The 21,346-nt window shown below is 45.5% G+C and overlaps 1 protein-coding gene across 3 annotated transcripts in view; it reads right to left on the bottom strand.

Annotated features, from left to right (window-relative positions):
- Positions 1-1,560: 1,560 nt before the first annotated feature.
- SLC46A3 (solute carrier family 46 member 3) overlaps positions 1,561-21,346 on the bottom strand; it is a 33,167-nt gene continuing 13,381 nt past the window's right edge. For 2 of the 3 annotated variants that reach the window (XM_073340775.1, XM_073340802.1), the window contains exons 5-6: positions 20,299-20,455; positions 1,561-13,879 (exon numbers count right to left, since the gene is read on the bottom strand). In XM_073340775.1, the coding sequence (XP_073196876.1) occupies positions 13,792-13,879; positions 20,299-20,455 (245 nt within the window). In that variant the 3' untranslated portion in view covers positions 1,561-13,791. The remainder of the gene's footprint in view (positions 13,880-20,298; positions 20,456-21,346) is intronic. The other variant, XM_073340784.1, reaches the window with a different exon arrangement.

Below are 21,346 nucleotides of genomic sequence, written 5' to 3' on the forward strand. Positions count from 1 at the left end.
AAAAAAAAAAATCATAGAATCATAGAATACAAGGGTTGGAAGGGACCTCAGGAGGTCATCTAGTCTAACCCCCTGCTCAAAGCAGGACCAATCCCCATTTTTTGCCCCAGATCCCTAAATGGCCCCCTCAAGGATTGAACTCACAACCCTGGGTTTAGCAGACCAATGCTCAAACCACTGAGCTATCTCCCCCCCGAAATCATCCATCTCAAGACCCAATGATTGCAAAGGAAACCTTCCAAAAATAAGCTTAATGCAATGAAGTCTACCCAGGTTTGTAAATGGCCTGAAACAGTAATTGTGGGACATGGGAACTACATCCATTCAGCAGATTTGGATGTTAACTCTGAAGCATAATGTCAAGAACTTAAATGTGAGCCTTGTTCTCTACTCTAGCATTGCTGAATGCTTCTGCAGAAACATGCAGGTACACGTTTATTCCAAAATCCCAAGGCATCTCCTATGCCTGTCTGTGTACCAAAAGTCCCAGCTGTTCCCTACTCCTGTGGGCCAAAACAACCAGCTTCCCTTCCTGCCAATTCTCCAGTGCAGTTATGCATTTTTAATACAAAGTCTTGCAGCAAATTGAAGAATGTGGAGGCAGCATGTTGCACTCCAGAAAGGATACTTTCCTGACTGCATTATTTTTCATATTTAACTTTAGTAAAAAGAAAAAAAAAAACCTTCAATTTCTAAATTACCTGAGGAGGTTGTGGAATTTCCAGTCTGCTTCACTGGAGAGCTGCAGGAATGAGGGAGTCTTGTTATAAAACAAAACAGCATTTTGGAATAGCATTTTGACTGTCCACGTAAGAACTGGGAGAGGCTAGCCCATATTAGCTCACATGCTGTTTTGTTTGCGCACGATGTGATCTCCAGTCATTTCACTTGAGTGTCGTCAAGTACATAGTATTTTGCATCACTAGCTGCAAAGGAAATTCAATAGGGTGGTGGCCTGAGCGGCTTCTAAATATTACTCCACCAAGTGTATTGGTTTGTGCATGCTTATCTGTCAAAAGAACAAGAGCCAAACGTTTAGAAGACTAGACAGATCTCTGCTTTATTGACTTACAGCAAAAGGGTGCTTGCATTTTTACAAAAATATTTCACTTCTCAAATCACTCAATTGCTACAAAATTTAAGATTTTATTATTAAAAATGTATAGCACAGGAGTGCCTGGAGGCCTCAACCCATCTGGTGTCTCATGCTATATACAGAATAAATGAGAGAAATGATTCTACATACCTTTTGGCATAATCTCCTACTTATTTTAATCGTGCTTATTTTACGTGCTATATTCACCAGAAATATTGTGCATCTCCATATAGACAAGTCCACAAAACATGGTTTTATACATTGTGTGCTGCAAAATTGACATAAAATGTTGCATTCTCCCACCCATGTAATATGATCATGTGTGAAAATTCTCATTTGGGCCAATGGAATGTCCCATTGTAGAACTAGGTTTTTCAGATTACTGCCAGGGACAATGACAGAACCTCCATAAAGAATGGGAAATGAATGAAGGTATCGTATCGTTCCTCTTTTTTGAATCACTACATTTTTCAGGAGCTATTAACTTCTACACAGCAGTTTCTGTTAGGGGGCTTATTCCTTCACCCACTCACTTCCCTGGTCCTTCTCGCATGAACAGAGAGCAACAATACCCAAAGTCCGAAGGTGCAAACAATTCGATGTTTATTGGGGTGAACTTCCAGCAAGCTTAAATACAAGTTCCTTTTTTCCTTATTTTCGAATCCCAACTTACTTCCTGTTTGCCCCTAATTTATATAGTAATATTCTTAGCTATACCTTAACCAATCATTCTACTAAAATTTAACTAACCAATCCTAACATGGATTAGCTAACCAATTATATCCCACCACCTTAATTAGTTTACACCCAGCAAAATTAATTATACAGCAGACAGAAGCAATCACAGAACCAGACAGAGACCATGCCAATAAACAATAGCAAAGTGGGAACTATAATGACAAAACAATACAGAAGTGAGGATTTCACAACTACATCTGTAAAGACATAAGAGTTTCCCAGCTGTGTCTATTGATAAGTGAGTTCTTACCAGACAGAAAACTATCAACCTCAATTTCCTTTTACAGCTTCTAGGCACTTCCCTTTCTCTGGAGGTGATAGGCACTATAAGGACAGGATTAAATTCCTAACAGCCCAATAGCACCTTATTTCAATGTGACTAGTTTGGAATGTGAGGATGTGACCATTCACTTCCCAGCTTATGGCTGCCTCTGTCGCTTAGCCAAAGGCCTTAGCCTAAGAACAGGGCCTCAGACTGTCACAGTAAGAGAAGGTCCTTACACTGGCAGACAGTGATTTTGATTCTTTCTTTTATACCTCTAACTAGCCAAGTGATAGGAATACACCTAAATTCTTAGAGTACAGGCCTTTACAGACAGGCCTGAATATCTATATCCTAACACTCCACCCCTTTTTTTCTTTTTCTTTTGGGATCCTCTTGCCCAGGTATCCCTGGAAAAGCATAGGACATATGGCGACACATTTCCTGATAGGGCCAGGCATCGAGGTGGAAGGTGTCGATGCTCCATCTGTCCCACTGCCCCTTGTGTGGTATAGTGCCCTGCACCTTCTCTCGTACGGGCATACCACACCTATTCCAATTAGTGTTCCAGACTTCCCAGTGTAGTGGGCCCGAGAAGGTTGGGTCCAGGTTGTCTAGTACACTTGGGGGGGCTTACTACGTTACTTATAAGTTATAATTAGTGGCTGTTCTCTAGGGGGTTGTGCCCCCCTTGATCGTTTCCATATGCAATGTAACACACATATAGTTAACAATACACTAGCTGCTATGATACTCCACAGCAACACCGAGAGTCCTGACCACTGCAGTATGGTCCAACATCCTGGCCACCACCAAAAACACTGCTTCTCCTCCTTTGATAAGGTTAAAATTTTGTCAGCGCCATCCTGTAGTGTGTATTGTAAGTGTGTCCAACTGTTGTCGCTTGCAGCAAGTTGCTCTTGTAATCTTTGTGTACTTTTGTCCATATTGTGTGTCCATTGAATATCCACAGTGAAATTTGGTATTGTCCAAACCAATTCAACTACTTGGTACGGTATCGGGTAGTAGGTGCTGGTTCGATTGTTTACAACGATTGAGTCCACTGATCCATTGGTGCACCATAGTCCAGGTGGCAGAGTATAGAAGTTCATAATTTTGTCATACACTGGAAGGATTTTGCCTCCTAGTGTTATATTGCAGGATTGCATACATTCCCAACAGAATACACCATACCCCATATACATTACCCCTAAATGCCCCCCCTTTGCAATAGGCCATTGATCCTGCTCCTCCATAGTCATAGGAGAGGGGCACATCCATATTCCTCCTCTGGATATACAACTGCTTAATGTGATGACAGTCCAATTTACCCCATTCCATGCCCCCCACCTATTCCCTAGTGGCTCCCAACGTGCTCCCCCTTCCCTACTTACTCCCATAGGGTACAAGGGAACCACCTTATTTGCATTTCCTTCCCATGGTATCATAGTAACAATTACACAAGAACTGTCCCCACAGGTCGGGGATGTTATTTTCCAGGTAGATGGGTATGTTTTTGCAATTGTGGATAAATATGGGCTAGCTTCCCGATTCAATACTGAAGGCCATTGTTCTGACCAAGCATCTCTCATAATATCCATTAACATTATTAACTGAGCATTTTGAATACCTATGCACACTTCTCCCCATGTTAGTCTTCTGAAGCCATCTTCTACCCATGTCACCAGGTCCCCTGCCCAATGAGTTAACTGCAAGTTTACCTCTACTGCTGTCCTCCACCCTGTGGCAACTGCTGATAGTTGCTGTGCCATTAATTCATTAATTTGTTGTTGAAATTTCACATTTTGGCTTACTAATTGTTTGGTTACCCACTCGTCCCCCAGATTCCATGTACCCAACATAGTGTTCCCAGCTGCCCACAATCCCCTTTTCCGACGACGATTCCAGGTGTGTCCCCTCACCCATGCATTGAATTGTTGTTTCAATCCTTTTATGTACATACTACAATTAGGATGGATTTGGTCCACCCACCATTCCTTGGGGCGTACCACCCATGTAATAGAGTGAAAGGACACGTTAAAAAGTGCTGGCTGCACCTGCTCCCACAATGGCTCCCAGACATTTGCTCGTCGGGGAATATTCTTGGCTCCAGGCTGTGGCCACTTTAAATTTGGATTCTTCCAACTTGGCATCCATATCACCTGTAGGGTTACATTCTGTAAAATGGTTAACTCATCGTACACCCAGCGTCCCAAAGGGGATTTTACGCCTAATGTAATATGTACATAACAATCACACCTTTGGGGATTATCTTCCATGGAAGTACCATTGTGGTTACATATGGTAACATCACACCCTAAATGTGGGGTCCTATTTTCCCAAGAGGGTTCATTTGCTCCAGGAGACCAGAGGGTTATATTCTTTGGACCCTCTGTAACAAACCACATAGCTGGGTAACTGTGTTTTTCACTATCGTTAATCATGGCAGCACCCAGGGAGTACCATGCAATATTTCCTGATAAATTTGATATTCTCCATCTGGTTGGGATTCCCCCATCTAATCCATAAACCATATACCGACACTGCCAAATTCCTGTTGGAGTATTAGTGGTACATCTTTCTATGGGGAGATTCTCATAGTCTTCATTAGCTTTATTACCACAGGTTGCATGTGTAGCCGTCCATGTGTTTCCTCCTTTTGACACTTCACATCGTGGGATCTGAATAGAATTTGTAAATGTGACAATTGTGATTAGCACTAGTAAGTGTTCCATCCAGGGCCAGGGAATTTTCATCCTTTTCTCCTTTTTGAATTAACCTGTAATACACACATAACAAAATTTACACGTCCCCTTTCCCAATCCCCTGTTTGTACCTTTTTATTTGCGTGCAGTGAACCCACTCCCGTCCTCCATTCTCTGTACCCAGTAATAGCAGACTGGGCCCTAATTGGTCAAGGACAAGATAAGGGCCCTTCCATTTAGGAGCTGGGAATGGATGGTGTTGACCTGGAATCTTGTACATCACTAGATCTCCCACCATGGGTAGATTACGCTCCCCAGGCAGGTCATACCACGCTCTGACTCTTGCTGCTCCTTGCTCGTCTCGCCAGGCCACCGCCTGCTGTACCTGTTTTACATGGTCAATTAAAGTTAAAATCCATTCTTGTGTTAGGCCATGTGTAGTGACTTCCCCAGGTACTGGGGTAAGTAGATTTTCCCACCGTTCCATAGGCCTTCCCATGAGAGCTTCATATGGAGAAAATCCTGTGCCCTTTGATTCTCGGGCCCTTATTCTCATTAAGACAAAGGGCAGTAACTGTGACCAGTTTTTTCCTCCGACTTCCACTCCCTTTCTTAGCTCACTTTTAATGGTGCGGTTCATGCGTTCCACCTGCCCCGCAGCCTGGGGGTGGTAAGCAATGTGGAACAACTGTGTGATTCCAGTGAGGGCCGATAGCTCCCCTAACAGATCTGATCGAAAAGCAGCTCCTTGGTCTGAGTCAATCACCTTTGGGACCCCCCAGCGAGTGAATACCTCATTTACCAGTATTGCAGCAGTTACCCAGGCTGTTTGATACTTTGTGGGGAAAGCTTCCACCCACCGGCTGAAAGCATCCACTACCACCAACATGAATCGGTTTTTCCTGTGATCTGGTGGTAGGGGTCCTGTGTAATCAATCTGTATCCTTTCCCATGGTCCCCTTGGGGCTTGTCTCATTAATTCTCCCCTTAGCACCTTGTGAGGTGGGCTGTGCCTGGCACAGTCCAAACAACGTTCCAGATGTGATTTTAAATCAGCTGCCATTCCTGGCCACCAGCACAACCTTTTTAAAGTTCCCAGGGCCTCCTCAAACCCGGGGTGTCCCCCTGCCAAGCTTCCATGCACCCAGCTTAAGAAAGCCGTCCGACTTCCCTGAGGGCACAACATGACCGGTCCCTCAGTTGTTAAGACGCACCAAATCCCTTCCATTAGTTCCACCTTTGGCACATGCCTGTCCCCAAGTTTCATGATGCCTTCCAGTCCTGGGTCAGATTCCTGCAACTCTCGAATTCGCCCTCCCCGATCTGTATCCACCCCGCTTCTTGTTAACACTGCTACAGGCACACTCTCTTCTGGCTCCCAGGGCCATGGGGGTGCCTCTGTCGCAGCCCGCTTGGCCTCTACATCGGCCAGATTATTCCCTTTGCTTAGGGGTCCTGTTTTCTTGTGTGCCTTTACCTTCACCACATTGATCCGTGTAAAACAGTGACTCAGCCCCTCCACTCGCTTCCACCAGGTAGCATGCTTGATTGTGGAGCCGTCTGTTGCCCTGAAATGATTATCTGCCCACCATCTCAGCATTAATGTGGCACCCCGAAATACATAATCTGAATCTACCACCACCCAACATTCTGCCTCAAATTTGGGATCCACTTCATTTAAAGCTGTTAGCAAGGCTGCCAGTTCTGCCTCCTGAGCTGACTTTGCTTCTAGTGAGAAACCAATGGTGCTGACTGTCTCATTGCCTCTGATTCCCACAACAGCTAAGCCTGCAGTTTTCCGTCCCCCTTGATAGCTACAACTTCCATCCAAAAACCATACCAGTGTCCCCTCCTTTACCTGATTGGGATTAGCTGCCCGAAACACCTGATGTTGGGTTTTACCTGGGCTGGCTTCACATTGGTGTGGGGTACCAGCCAGATGTAATCCAGCTACCCAGACTATGGGTTCCTTTAACACCTCTGCTTTAATGTTTTCTGCCTGTAGAGCCACCAACCATTTAGCAATACGCTGCCCACTCACTTGTCCCTGTAAAATAGTGTGCATGTTTAACAGCCGCAGGGGGTCATGATGAGATCGGATTATTACTTTCTGCATTCCCGTAAGGTATTTAAATTTCCCTACCCCCCAGTAGGAGCACAACAGCACCTTTTCACACCATCCATACTTCAATTCCACAGCACTCAAAAGTCGAGAGGCAAAGGCCACAGGTCGGTCCTTTGCTCCATACTCCTGTGTTAATGCACAACCAATGGTAGTGTCCGATACCAAAGGGTACAGATAAAAGAATTTCTCCCCATCTGGGGAGGCCAGCACTGGCCAGGTTTTCCTTTAGCACTCTCACTGCCTCAGTACACTCTTCTGACCATTCCCAAGTTGAGGCTCGGGTTAGGTCAAATAGAGGCTGGGCTATTTCTGCATAATTGGCCACAAAATCCCTGCAAAATCCAGTTAGACCCAGAAAACTTTGCAAGCTTTTAACATCCGTAGGCAGTGGCAGGGACTGGATCAGTTGCACCCGTCCCTTATCGATTTCCCTTCCCATCTGAGACACTTCCACTCCTAAGTAGGTCACTCTTGTCTGTCCCATCTGAGCCTTTTTCCCATTGACCTTCAATCCTGCTCTTGCCAAAGCTTGCAAGACCTGCTCAGTTAGTTCCCTGTCTTCTTCCTCTGTCCCTGACATTAGCAACAGGTCGTCTACATATTGTATGCACCTTGCTGAATCCACCCCCTCCAGAGCCTGTCTCATGTATCTGTGAAAAATTGCAGGGGAGTCCCTATATCCCTGGGGTAGGACTGTCCAGCAGAATTGTCTGCCCTCCCATGTGAATGCAGTTTTATACTGACACGAGGTAGCTAGTGGCAGAGACCAAAATCCATTAGCTATGTCCAAAACAGTGAAAATTCGGAATTGGGGTCCAATACGGGCCAACATTTCAGGATACGCTGCCACCACTGAGGCTGGCGAATTGGCCAGAGCATTTAGTGCCCTGTAATCCACAGTGAGGCGCCAGGTACCATTTGGCTTCCTCACGGGCCACACAGCAGCATTACAAGGGGATGCAACTGCCCGAATCAGTCCCCTCTGTTCCAACTCCTCAATAGTTGCCCCCACCTCTGCCAGTGCCTCCCGAGGAATAGGGTACTGTTTCTGTGGGGGAGGGTCCCCTCCCTCCATCAGTACCTCCATGCTGCCCCTACCACAATCCAGGTTATCCTTAGCCCACACAGGGATGTGTTCCCACCCAGCCGGGGGTGGTGGGAGGGCATGTGCCGCTTTAATGGTCATAGTGGCTATCCCCATGGGAATGGTATAGCCCTGACCGTCCTGTGTTTGCCCCAGTAAACACACCCAATTGGCTAAATCCAGTACAAGTCCCAGTTTGTGTAAATCTCCTGCCCCCAACAGATTAAGCATATCATTACAACCCCACATAATCTCCCCTTCCCCCCAGATTCCTTTGATTTGTCCCCTCCTCAGGGTTAACTGTGTCTCCCCTCCTGTTGCCCCTACAATTGTCACAGTCCCTTCTGAGGGTCTCCCCTGCCCCCATGTGGTTAAACTGATGGCTGCTCCAGTGTCTATCAAAAAATCCCTCATGGGACTCCCTTCGATTGCCCCCTGGAGCATGGGGCGACCAGATGCATCCCGTCCTAAACTGAGAACATGGACAGGACGCCTCCCAGGGCACCCCTAAGTTGCAGTACCCACCTCTGTCTCTCCCACTGGTTCATGGGGGGACCGGGGGTCCTGGCACCGAACACATTCCTGTCTCCATGCAAAATTGTATGTCTGGCATTTCAGGCAGTCCCAGTCCCTTGGCCTCCGGGACCACTTTCCCCCTGATCTGGTAAGATCGTGGGTAGTCAGTTTAGCCTGCAGTCTCTGGATCTCTTGCTCTATAGCTGCCCGCTCATCCCTGACTACCCTCCCAAAGCCACGAACTCTCCCTCTACCTCCTCCTCTCCAGGCTGACCCACTCCTTTCCACCTTGTATTGATCCCCCGCAGTAATAGCATGGACTGGCTCTTCCCCCTGATGCATCTGCCTCCACACATCTGCCTGTTCCAGAAACTGGGGTAGCTGATTGGGAGCAAGTTCAGGGTGCTGCAACCTTCAATGCCCCACGAACTGCGGATTGCTCAGCTCCAACCATTTCTCCAGCAATTCCACACCCCTGCCCTGCTCCACACCCCCACCAGGTCCCGGTGCCCCTGCCTGTGGCAGCACCCATGGACCGTCCAGGGGATCCACCCAGCACCGTGCCCAGGCCTGTATGCGATTAAGTGTATCCCGCCCTGTTTCCCCAGGGACTCGCTTCATCTTATTCATCCCCGCAGTACGAGAGTACACCCCAAACAAGTGTTTTGCCACCTGTCCGGGAATTAGAAATGGATGTGCCACTCCTGCCACATCGATTCCCAAGGTACCTCGTCCCAAAAGACTACGCCATAAGATCACCTGGTCCTCACGAGTTAGACCCTCCATCTCCCTGCCCACCTCCACTAGCCACAGCACAAACTGATCCCAATCATCCCGGGGTACCTTTCCCAAGCGGCCCAGTACTGCCTCCCGGTCCTTCAGGGACAAGGGGCGGATTTCTGCCTGTTCTACTACTTGTGGGGCATGGTCCCCCCACCCCGCAACTGGGGCCACTATTCCTGCCTCCTGCAGTTCCTCCCAGGTAGCCTCTCTCGCAGGGGCTGTAACTGTGGATCGCCGGCTTACAACATCCACCGGCAGTGGTGGGTACAGTGTTTTTTCAGGGTAGGGTGGTGGAGGTGTCTCCTTCAGTTCCATTAGTGGGGCGGATGGTTTGAGGTCCCCAAATCCATTGCCCCCATGTTTACAATAATACAATTCCTCCTCTAAGTCTCCTACTCTCCCCAGCAGTTCGTCCCTCTCTCTCCGGATTGCCTCACAAGACTCCTCTGTCCGTGCAGCATCCCGTGCCTTCAAATCCGCTACCTCTACTGCTAACACAGATTTTTCTGTTAAAATCCGTTGCTGATCTACAATCTCCTCCAAATCCTTAATGTGTTGGAGGAGATCAGCTTCCCTTTTTACCCAGTATGCCATCCCAGCACACAAACCTTGTAATACCATTCCCTTTTTCCTACACTCCTTTCCCTTGGGGTCTCCCAAAACCTCTCCCATCTCCTTCTCAATCTCATCCCAGGTGAACCCCTGCACCTGGTATGGGCCCTGATTCTTCCTTATCCATTTGTTCAAAAAATCCGTTACCCCAGCTTGCCAGAACCCGCAACTACCATCACGAGAGTTCGCCATACCCCCTCCAAGCAGCTGCGCGGACTGTTGGGGAGGGGGACTTACAGGCTGCCACTCACCTATCCAATGCGATGTATCCAAGTCCCGGCACCAAGATGTTAGGGGGCTTATTCCTTCACCCACTCACTTCCCTGGTCCTTCTCGCATGAACAGAGAGCAACAATACCCAAAGTCCGAAGGTGCAAACAATTCGATGTTTATTGGGGTGAACTTCCAGCAAGCTTAAATACAAGTTCCTTTTTTCCTTATTTTCGAATCCCAACTTACTTCCTGTTTGCCCCTAATTTATATAGTAATATTCTTAGCTATACCTTAACCAATCATTCTACTAAAATTTAACTAACCAATCCTAACATGGATTAGCTAACCAATTATATCCCACCACCTTAATTAGTTTACACCCAGCAAAATTAATTATACAGCAGACAGAAGCAATCACAGAACCAGACAGAGACCATGCCAATAAACAATAGCAAAGTGGGAACTATAATGACAAAACAATACAGAAGTGAGGATTTCACAACTACATCTGTAAAGACATAAGAGTTTCCCAGCTGTGTCTATTGATAAGTGAGTTCTTACCAGACAGAAAACTATCAACCTCAATTTCCTTTTACAGCTTCTAGGCACTTCCCTTTCTCTGGAGGTGATAGGCACTATAAGGACAGGATTAAATTCCTAACAGCCCAATAGCACCTTATTTCAATGTGACTAGTTTGGAATGTGAGGATGTGACCATTCACTTCCCAGCTTATGGCTGCCTCTGTCGCTTAGCCAAAGGCCTTAGCCTAAGAACAGGGCCTCAGACTGTCACAGTAAGAGAAGGTCCTTACACTGGCAGACAGTGATTTTGATTCTTTCTTTTATACCTCTAACTAGCCAAGTGATAGGAATACACCTAAATTCTTAGAGTATAGGCCTTTACAGACAGACCTGAATATCTATATCCTAACAGTTTCACTCTACATAGTTAACACCAGAAAATATTATATAACCTGTATGAGCAGAGTAGGCAGATCAGAATTGTGTGTGGTCTATATGAAGAGCCTAAAAAATCATCATAGCACTCTTATGGAAAAAATGTCCTTGCTTTTGTTAAAAGCAAAAAGTTGTTTACAACTCAAGTGCTTTTTTCAGTTTGTGTTTAAGAGTCCTTAGACTCTCCTGTGAACTTATGCTCTCTATTTAGTGAGCATCACCAGTGTACTTGGAGTTGTACAAAAGTAAAGGAAGGCAAAAAGTCCTTGTCCTGAAGAGTCTGCAGTCTAGATCATACACATAATATACACCTTTTTTAGCACCAATCTTGATATGGTGCCAATATTTTTGGTGGATTACCTCTGAAAGGCTTTGCTAAAGCTAAGTAGGGTGTTCTTAAAGTGAATTTGAAAGAAGAGAGGAAGGTCATTTGAGTTGTGCAGATTTGTGGTCTGTCTCTCCTATATGGTAACAAAGAGGTTTCTCTTACCCGAATTCTGTCCTTTTGCTGTTTAAAGTGTATGTGCATATACAGTTAGTTCACATTTCACAGTTGATTTCCTAAAATAACATCCTTCCTAATATGGAGGCTAAAGTGAACTCCAACCAATTTACTTTATTCTAATTACTGTACCAAATCTCTGCTTAATAATTATCTATGGGTTTTTTTAAAAAACAGGGTGAGAAGGGAAGGGCAGAGTTGTGCGTTATATAATGCAATTGCCTGCCTGACTTGCGCATAAAGCTATCATACTGCAAGACCAACGAGCCAGGAATTCCTTCTGAATTCCAGTTCTGGTGCTAACTTGCTCTGTGGCCCTGGATAAGTCACTTAACCTCTCTGTTTCCTCATCTCATAAACAGGGATGATAATATCTACCCCAGAGGGTGAGAATTCATTACTTAAATAATTGTAAAGTGCCTTGAAGATGAAAAGTGCTATATAAGTTCTAATTACAATTAGAGTGCATTCAGTGCAAAACAATTAGATGTGTGGATCAGATTTAGTCACTTCACCAAGGTTATAAAAGAAATAAAAAAAGATCCACAGAAGAGAAAGATCTTATGGTCTTTCAAGAGAGGAGCTCTTAAAGATGCTACAATGATTTAAATGGAGCTATGATGTAGGTAAATGAATGGTACATATATCTTGCCCCATAATAGGGTGGGGGGAAAAGGACACGATGAAGTTAAAAGGCAGCATATTTAGAACTGGTTTAAAAAAAACAACAAAAACCTTTTATACAATCTGGCTTATGCACATACTTAAGTTTACACAATGCAAGTAATATTTGAAGTGCTGAAAATGCATGTGCTTAAGTCTTTGCAGAATCGCAGCCTCTATAATTAGCCTAGAATATTATTGAAACAAATTATTTAACAGATTATTAAAAAGGCTTAAACATTTAGGGCTAGACCTTGGTCCTGTTGAAATCAATGGCAAAACTCTCAGTTACTTAAATGGACCAGGATCTGGCTCTGTAGAAGAACATCTGCAGTTAAAATAACTAATAAAAAAATCCCTTCTACTTTACAGCATAGACCAGTCGCTAGCTAGGGTCAGGAACAGATATCCCTTCTCACTGTGGTTACTGCCACATGCAGGACAAGGAGTGGATAGACTATGAGTCTGTTCTGGCACAACAGTTTCTATATAAAATTAATAACTTACTCATGAGTGAGACTTTGTCCATGTCCATCCAATGATTGTAGGAATACGACTAGAGATTAGAGTGTAAATTGAAGGCAATGAGCAAAAGTTACCACAATATTGCAGCTGGTTGATGTTGTGTATGAAATGAGTTAACCTCAAACTAGTTCCAACTGGCCAAATGTCGATATCACAGATCCCACCAATGGAATGAGTGCATCTAGCTGCCATGAGAAGGAATGCATTGGAAAGAGTCCATGCTGGTTTCTCATTGCCACAGGTTATTCACATTACAACATTAGAGGGAAAACCCATCTTGAGAACAAAGTTACAGGTGAGTTCCACACTCACAAATGTTTCACATATAAATTAAACCTGCAGAAAAATGGTTTAATTTACAGTATATGCCAGAATTTTCCCAGTTTTGCCTTTTGGAAGAGAACACATATAGTTTGCTCATTTTTGACTGTCCTACAGGCCCCACAGTAACACAAAAGTCCTTTGAGATGCACACTATCGGCCAGATCCTCAGCTGGTGCAAACTGGCATAACTCCATTGGCTTCAACAGAACTACAGTGATTTATACAAGCTGATAATCTGGCAAACTATCATTGTCACACAAGTATAGATCACACAGCTGCATCATATGCCTCACTTAAAATCATTTTCAAACCTGAGACACAACAAAATATGGCTTTCACTTATTTTCTCTTAATTCTGAAAGAGATATTATTTGTAAATCCAAGAGCACAGCATGTAAAAAAATAAGTCATTCTAAATTCTTATTCATAAATCAAACATTTTTGCTATACTTTAAAAACTGATAAGGACCCTCCACTCTCACCCTATTTGCATAGTTAAGTATAAGGATTAAACTCATTCTAGCATAAAATAGAAAGACTAGAAATGCTAACAGTTTTATGGTAACTTACAGGGCTACTGTCCAGATTTCATCTACAACTGTCAGACTCATTCCCCTGTCAGCGTGTATGTAACAGGTTGTATCATGCACAACAGACTAGAAAACCAAGGTAGTTAAATTCTTCGTTCAACTCTCAATACTCTCTTCACTGAATTGTTCTTCATATACAAGTGATGCCAAGTCCTCTTCATGCCAACCGGTGCACATAAGCCAGCTGAAAGAGAGAGAGAAGACACGAAGACATTTTTAGCAAGACAGTAATGTACAGTATGCTGAATCAGCACCAACACCACCCAATGGCTTTCTGCACAGAAAGGTCCAGGTGGCTTAATAAATAAAGCAATGATAATGCTTGCCCTATGTAACATAAGTTAGACAATCTCATTTTGGTTCTCTGTGAAAAGCACGAAGCCAGCATGCCTGATTTAGCACAAATTGAAACAAGCTGCAGTTTCTGCTCTGACACCCTCAGAAAGGATGGTTTCTCAGGGTGAGTGAGGTTATTCTAAGGGCAGTATACCACAGATAAGGCACAATCTGGAGTGGAGAGGGAAGAGAGGACCTTCAGAAATAACTATCACGCTATTCTATAGTTCTGGATCCAAGATGGATTACTTAACTGGTATGTGTCTATGACCCTTTGTACAGAAAACCCTGCCTTTTTGAAAGGAGCTTTCCCTGTTATTCTGGAAATTATAGATTGTTATAGCTCTCTATATCTAAGGTACTCATATGGCCCCATTAACAGAGTATTTGAGAACCTCAGTATCTTTATGTTCTAAAATACTCTCCACTTCCAGGATGAGACTCTATCTTCCAACTCCATTAAACTTAGTGGTTCAGAATCACTGATATATTACTCCAGTTTAAAGCCAGGGTAATTCAATTGAATTAGAGTGGCATAAAGCTGGAGTGATGCAGTAGTGAATCAGGTCCAACGTTCTGAAATGTTGAAAGGCACTGAAGTCGGAAGTGTTCTTCTCGTCTCACTACTCTAATGTATCCGATGAAGTAAGCTATAGCTCACTAAAGCTTAAGCTCAAATAAATTGGTTAGTCTCTAAGCCCTGGTCTACACTAGGACTTTAGGTCGAATTTAGCAGCGTTAAATCGATTTAAACCTGCACCCGTCCACACAATGAAGCCCTTTATTTCGACTTAAAGGGCTCTTAAAATCGATTTCCTTACTCCACCCCGACAAGTGGATTAGCGCTTAAATCGACGTTGCCAGCTCGAATTTGGGGTACTGTGGACACAATTCGATGGTATTGGCCTCCGGGAGCTATCCCAGAGTGCTCCTTTCTGACCGCTCTGGACAGCACTCTCAACTCAGATGCACTGGCCAGGTAGACAGGAAAAGAACCGCGAACTTTTGAATCTCATTTCCTGTTTGGCCAGCGTGGCAAGCTGCAGGTGACCATGATGGAGTCCCAGAATCGCAAAAGAGCTCCAGCATGGACCGAACGGGAGGTACGGGATCTGATCGCTGTTTGGGGAGAGGAATCCGTGCTATCAGAACTCCGTTCCAGTTTTCGAAATGCCAAAACCTTTGTCAAAATCTCCCAGGGCATGAAGGACAGAGGCCATAACAGGGACCCGAAGCAGTGCCGCATGAAACTGAAGGAGCTGAGGCAAGCCTACCAGAAAACCAGAGAGGCGAACAGCCGCTCTGGGTCAGAGCCCCAAACATGCTGCTTCTATGATGAGCTGCATGCCATTTTAGGGGGTTCAGCCACCACTACCCCAGCCGTGTTGTTTGACTCCTTCAATGGAGATGGAGGCAATACGGAAGTAGGTTTTGGGGACGAAGAAGATGAGGAGGAGGAGGAAGTTGTAGATAGCTCACAGCAAGCAAGCGGAGAAACCGGTTTTCCCGACAGCCAGGAACTGTTTCTCACCCTAGACCTGGAGCCAGTACCCCCCGAACCCACCCAAGGCTGCCTCCTGGACCCAGCAGGCGGAGAAGGGACCTCTGGTGAGTGTACCTTTTAAAATACTATACATGGTTTAAAAGCAAGCATGTGAAAGGATTACTTTGCCCTGGCATTTGCGGTTCTCCTAGATGTAGTCCTAAAGCCTTTGCAAAAGGTTTCTGGGGAGGGCAGCCTTATTTCGTCCTTCATGGTAGGACACTTTACCACTCCAGGCCAGTAACACGTACTCGGGAATCACTGTAGAACAAAGCATTGCAGTGTATGTTTGCTGGCATTCAACCAAAATCCGTTCTTTATCTCTCTGTGTTATCCTCAGGAGAGTGAGATATAATTCATGGTCACCTGGTTGAAATAGAGTGCTTTTCTTCAGGGGACACTCAGAGGAGCCCATTCCTGCTGGGCTGTTTGCCTGTGGCTAAACAGAAATGTTCCCCGCTGTTAGCCACAGGGAGGGGGGAAGATTGAGGGGGTAGTCACGCGGTGGGAGGAGGCAAAATGCGACCTTGTAACGAAAGCACATGTGCTATGTATGTAATGTTAACAGCAAGGTTTACCCTGAAAGAGTGTAGCGACTGTTTTATACAATGTGTCTTTTTAAATACCGCTGTCCCTTTTTTTTTTTCTCCACCAGCTGCATGTGTTTCAATGATCACAGGATCTTCTCCTTCCCAGAGGCTAGTGAAGCTTAGAAAGAAAAAAAAAACGCACTCGCGATGAAATGTTCTCCGAGCTCATGCTGTCCTCCCACACTGACAGAGCACAGACGAATGCGTGGAGGCAAATAATGTCAGAGTGCAGGAAAGCACAAAATGACCGGCAGGAGAGGTGGAGGGCTGAAGAGTGTAAGTGGTGGGCTGAAGACAGGGCTGAAGCTCAAATGTGGCGGCAGCGTGATGAGAGGAGGCAGGATTCAATGCTGAGGCTGCTGCAGGACCAAACCAGTATGCTCCAGTGTATGGTTGAGCTGCAGCAAAGGCAGCTGGAGCACAGACTGCCACTACAGCCCCTGTGTAACCAACCGCCCTCCTCCCCAAATTCCATAGCCTCCACACCCAGACGCCCAAGAACGCGGTGGGGGGGCTCCGGCCAACCAGCCACTCCACCACAGAGGATTGCCCAAAAAAAAGAAGGCTGTCATTCAATAAATTTTAAAGTTGTCAACTTTTAAAGTGCTGTGCTTAAAGTGCTGTGTGGCATTTTCCTTCCCTCCTCCACCACCCCTCCTGGGATACCTTGGTAGTCATCTCCCTATTTGGGTGATGAATGAATAACGAATGCATGACTGTGAAGCAGCAATGACTTTATTGCCTCTGCAAGCAATGATTAAAGGGAGGAGGGGAGGGTGGTTAGCTTACAGGGAAGTAGAGTGAACCAAGGGGCGGGGGGTTTCATCAAGGAGAAACAAACAGAACTTTCACACCATAGCCTGGCCAGTCATGAAACTGGTTTTCAAAGCTTCTCTGATGCGTACCGCGCCCTCCTGTGCTCTTCTAACCGCCCTGGTGTCTGGCTGCGCATAACCAGCAGCTAGGCGATTTGCCTCAGCCTCCCACCCCGCCATAAACGTCTCCCCCTTACTCTCACAGATATTGTGGAGCACACAGCAAGCAGTAATAACAGTGGGAATATTGGTTTCGCTGAGGTCTAAGCGAGTCAGTAAACTGCGCCAGCGCGCCTTTAAACGTCCAAATGCACATTCTACCACCATTCTGCACTTGCTCAGCCTGTAGTTGAACAGCTCCTGACTACTGTCCAGGCTGCCTGTGTACGGCTTCATGAGCCATGGCATTAAGGGGTAGGCTGGGTCCCCAAGGATACATATAGGCATTTCAACATCCCCAACAGTTATTTTCTGGTCTGGGAATAAAGTCCCTTCCTGCAGCTTTTGAAACAGACCAGAGTTCCTGAAGATGCGAGCATCATGTACCTTTCCTGGCCATCCCACGTTGATGCTGGTGAAACGTCCCTTGTGATCCACCAGAGCTTGCAGCACTATCGAAAAGTACCCCTTGCGGTTTATGTACTCGGCGGCTTGGTGCTCCGGTGCCAAGATAGGGATATGGGTTCCGTCTATAGCCCCACCACAGTTAGGGAATTCCATTGCAGCAAAGCCATCCACTATAACCTGCACATTTCCCAGGGTCATTACCCTTGATATCAGCAGATCTTTGATTGCGTGAGCTACTTGCATCACAGCAGCCCCCACAGTAGATTTGCCCACTCCAAATTGATTCCCAACTGACCGGTAGCTGTCTGGCGTTGCAAGCTTCCACAGGGCTATCGCCACTCGCTTCTCAACTGTGAGGGCTGCTCTCATCTTGGTATTCATGCGCTTCAGGGCAGGGGAAAGCAAGTCACAAAGTTCCATGAAAGTGCCCTTACGCATGCGAAAGTTTCGCAGCCACTGGGAGTTGTCCCAGACCTGCAACATTATGCAGTCCCACCAGTGTGCTTGTTTCCCGAGCCCAGAATCGGCGTTCCACAGCATGAACCTGCCCCATTAGCACCATGATGCATGCATTGTCAGGGCCCATGCTTTCAGAGAAATCTGTGTCCATGTCCTGATCACTCACGGGACCGCGCTGACGTCGCCTCCTCGCCCGGTATCGCGTTGCCATGTTCTGGTGCTGCATATACTGCTGGATAATGCGTGTGGTGGTTAATGTGCTCCTAATTGCCAAAATGAGCTCAGCGGCCTCCATGCTTGCCTTGGTATGGCGTCCGCACAGAAAAAAGGTGCGGAACGATTGTCTGCCGTTGCTCTGACGGAGGGAGGGGCGACTGACGACACGGCTTACAGGGTTGGCTTCAGGGAGCTAAAATCAACAAAGGGTGTGCCTGTACATCAAGGAGTATTTCAGGCAGGACTGCACGGAGGGTTCCAATAAGAAATGGTGCACCTAAGTTATCGTTGTTATTGGAACAAGGAGGTTAGCCTGGCCTCTGATTGATACATGGCTAGATTTACCTCGCTGCACCTTCTCTGTGAGTGAGTGCAGTGTGATCTAGACAGGGGAGGAGGCAAATGAGTACAAAACAAATCTGGTCTATTTCTTGTTCTGACCCACTCCATCTATCTTTTACATCTTTGGCTGGCAGCAGACGGTGCAGAAGGACTGCATGCCATCCACATCTCATGGCTGCTCGGCATAAGATGGTACAGTACGACTGCTAGCAGTCCATATCGCCTGCCCGCTCACCATAAGACGGTTCAATAGGACTGACTGCAGGACTAAAGAGAATGACCTGCTCAAGTCACTCCAAATTTAGTCCCTGCGCCCATGTCTGCCCAGGCGCTCCTGATCGACCTCACAGAGGCGACCAGGAGCACCTCGGACATGAAGATGACGGCTACCAGTCGTACTGTACCGTCTGCTGCCACAAGGCAAGGGGTTGCTGCTACTGTGTAGCAATGCCGTACCGCGTCTGCCAGCACCCAGGAGACATAGGGTGACGGTTACCTGAGCGGGCTCCATGCTTGCCGTGGTATGGCGTCTGCACAGGTAACTCAGGAAAAAAGGCACGAAATGATTGTCTGCCCTTGCTTTCACGGGGGAAGGGAGGGAACGGGGGCCTGACGATATGTACCCAGAACCACCCGCGACAATGTTTTAGCCCCATCAGGCATTGGGATCTCAACCCAGAATTCCAATGGGCAGCGGAGACTGCGGGAACTGTGGGATAGCTACCTACAGTGCAACGCTCCGGAAGTCGACGCTTGCCTCGGTACTGTGGAAGCGCTCCGCCGAGTTAATGCACTTAATGCACTTAGAGCATTTTCTGTGGGGACACACACACTCGAATATATAAAACCGATTTCTAAAAAAACGACTTCTATAAATTCGACCTAATTTCATAGTGTAGACATACCCTAAGGTGCCACAAGTCCTCCTTTTCTTTTTACTCTGATCTTAAAACTCAGCTAATCCAGAACAAAAGGTATTTGAGATGAAGTTTAAGCACAAGGTGAAAAGGTACAAGACTTCAGGAGGAATAACACTATCCCTCTTAGTAAATATTTAACTTTCTATGAATCTAAGAATATACATGAACTGGGTCAACTCCATTCATGTTTCAAAGTCTCAGATGCATAGTTTACATTAGAGAGAATGCAAGTGAATTCAGATATCATGAACGCCAAGGAAAGGTGTAATTTGTCCTGAATATTACTGAAATACAGCTGGTTGAGTGTGGGTAAATATGACATAAGTTTGTCCTTCCCCCAGCTTTTCTGATATGCATGGAGATTTGTCCACACAGGGCTTGATCCCATGCTCAGTGAAGTAAATGTCAATATCAAAGATCCTGTTGATTTTAATGGGGCAGGATCAAGGCAAAGGGGCCTGGATGGAAATGCTCCCATTCTCTTCAGTGGGCTTTGGATCAGGCCCATAAAACTCCCTCTGGTAAGAATATACAACAAAACTGAGCTCTCTGCTTTCATACAGCTCAATTACCCTCATTTTGTGCCAAACTTTCCCTCAAGATGCACACACTCAAACAGGGCTCCCACTCATGCCAATGGAAGCTACACACATGCATCCAGGGGTAGAATTTAGCCCCATATTAGGAAACTCAAGTTAGACTTAAATATGGAGCCAACAGGTGAAAGGCAACATTTATCCACTAAACCACCCAGCTTCACTTCATACATAAATATATTTCTACTCTAATAAAAAAATCTTATGATATATACTTACCACAAGATGCCCAGGGGAATTATACAAAGACCAGCTGATAAGAGGAAACTAAAGCCTGGAAACCAAGCTACAGTGGCTGCATAGAGACTATTAAAAACTGTGAGTGAAATGGCAGCAGTCATAACTTCCAAGCAGGCAATGCAAGCAAACAGGGCACCTGTCAAAATAAAAAATATCTGGATAACAATACAGTGCTCTGCATGTATTGAAATTAAAGTCATTCACTTTGGTCAGAGAAGAGGATTAATAAAAAAATACAAAAGATCCACTACAGTTACAATTCCACATCGTACAATTACTGTGCAGCATCTCACTATTAGAATGCTTTACCAGGGGGGCGGAGGGGAGGAGAACCACCTTCAAAATTATTATTTGTTAAGAGACAAGAGCGTGTTGCCAGTGGAGATTATCTTTACGACCACTCTGCCCATGTATCTCCTTTCTTGAATCTTTTCAGTAACGCTCACTGTCCTTCCATATCAAACGACTCATTCTCACTTGCAAAGTTCTGTACAACTCCACCCACTATATCTTCCCTTTTCCTGCTCTCCTCTTCTATTTTTTCTCTATGTCCATCTTTTCCCAACTTTGTTGTTTCGTTCATGCTACCTCTTATATGCTGAACAGCTTCCAGCTAATGTTCAACACGGGTCTAATCCAACAAAGCAAGTGCTTTGCTGGATCAAGACTTCAGTGCCTCTATCCTCTTCCTCCATTTCCAGAAATAAAAAATTCCTACATTTGTCTGCATTTTTTGTATTATACTCCACCCAGATTACACCTTTAGACTGTATATTCTTTAGGACAGAATGTCTTCTTTTGGCATGCTTGCCCATGCCACAGCATTATATATGCTCATGGTGCTATATAGATAAAATGACTAATAATTCAGCATAAATTCACATATTCATAGTTTCCAAAGCCAGAAGGGACCATTGTGATTAACCAGTCTGACCTCCTGTATTACAAAGGTCATAGAACTTCCACAAAAAAATTCCTAGGGCAGACCTTTTAGAAAATCATCCAATCTTGATTTAAAAATTGCCAA

The sequence above is a fragment of the Lepidochelys kempii genome, chromosome 1, assembly GCF_965140265.1.
Source record: "Lepidochelys kempii isolate rLepKem1 chromosome 1, rLepKem1.hap2, whole genome shotgun sequence".
NCBI lineage: Eukaryota > Metazoa > Chordata > Testudines > Cheloniidae > Lepidochelys > Lepidochelys kempii.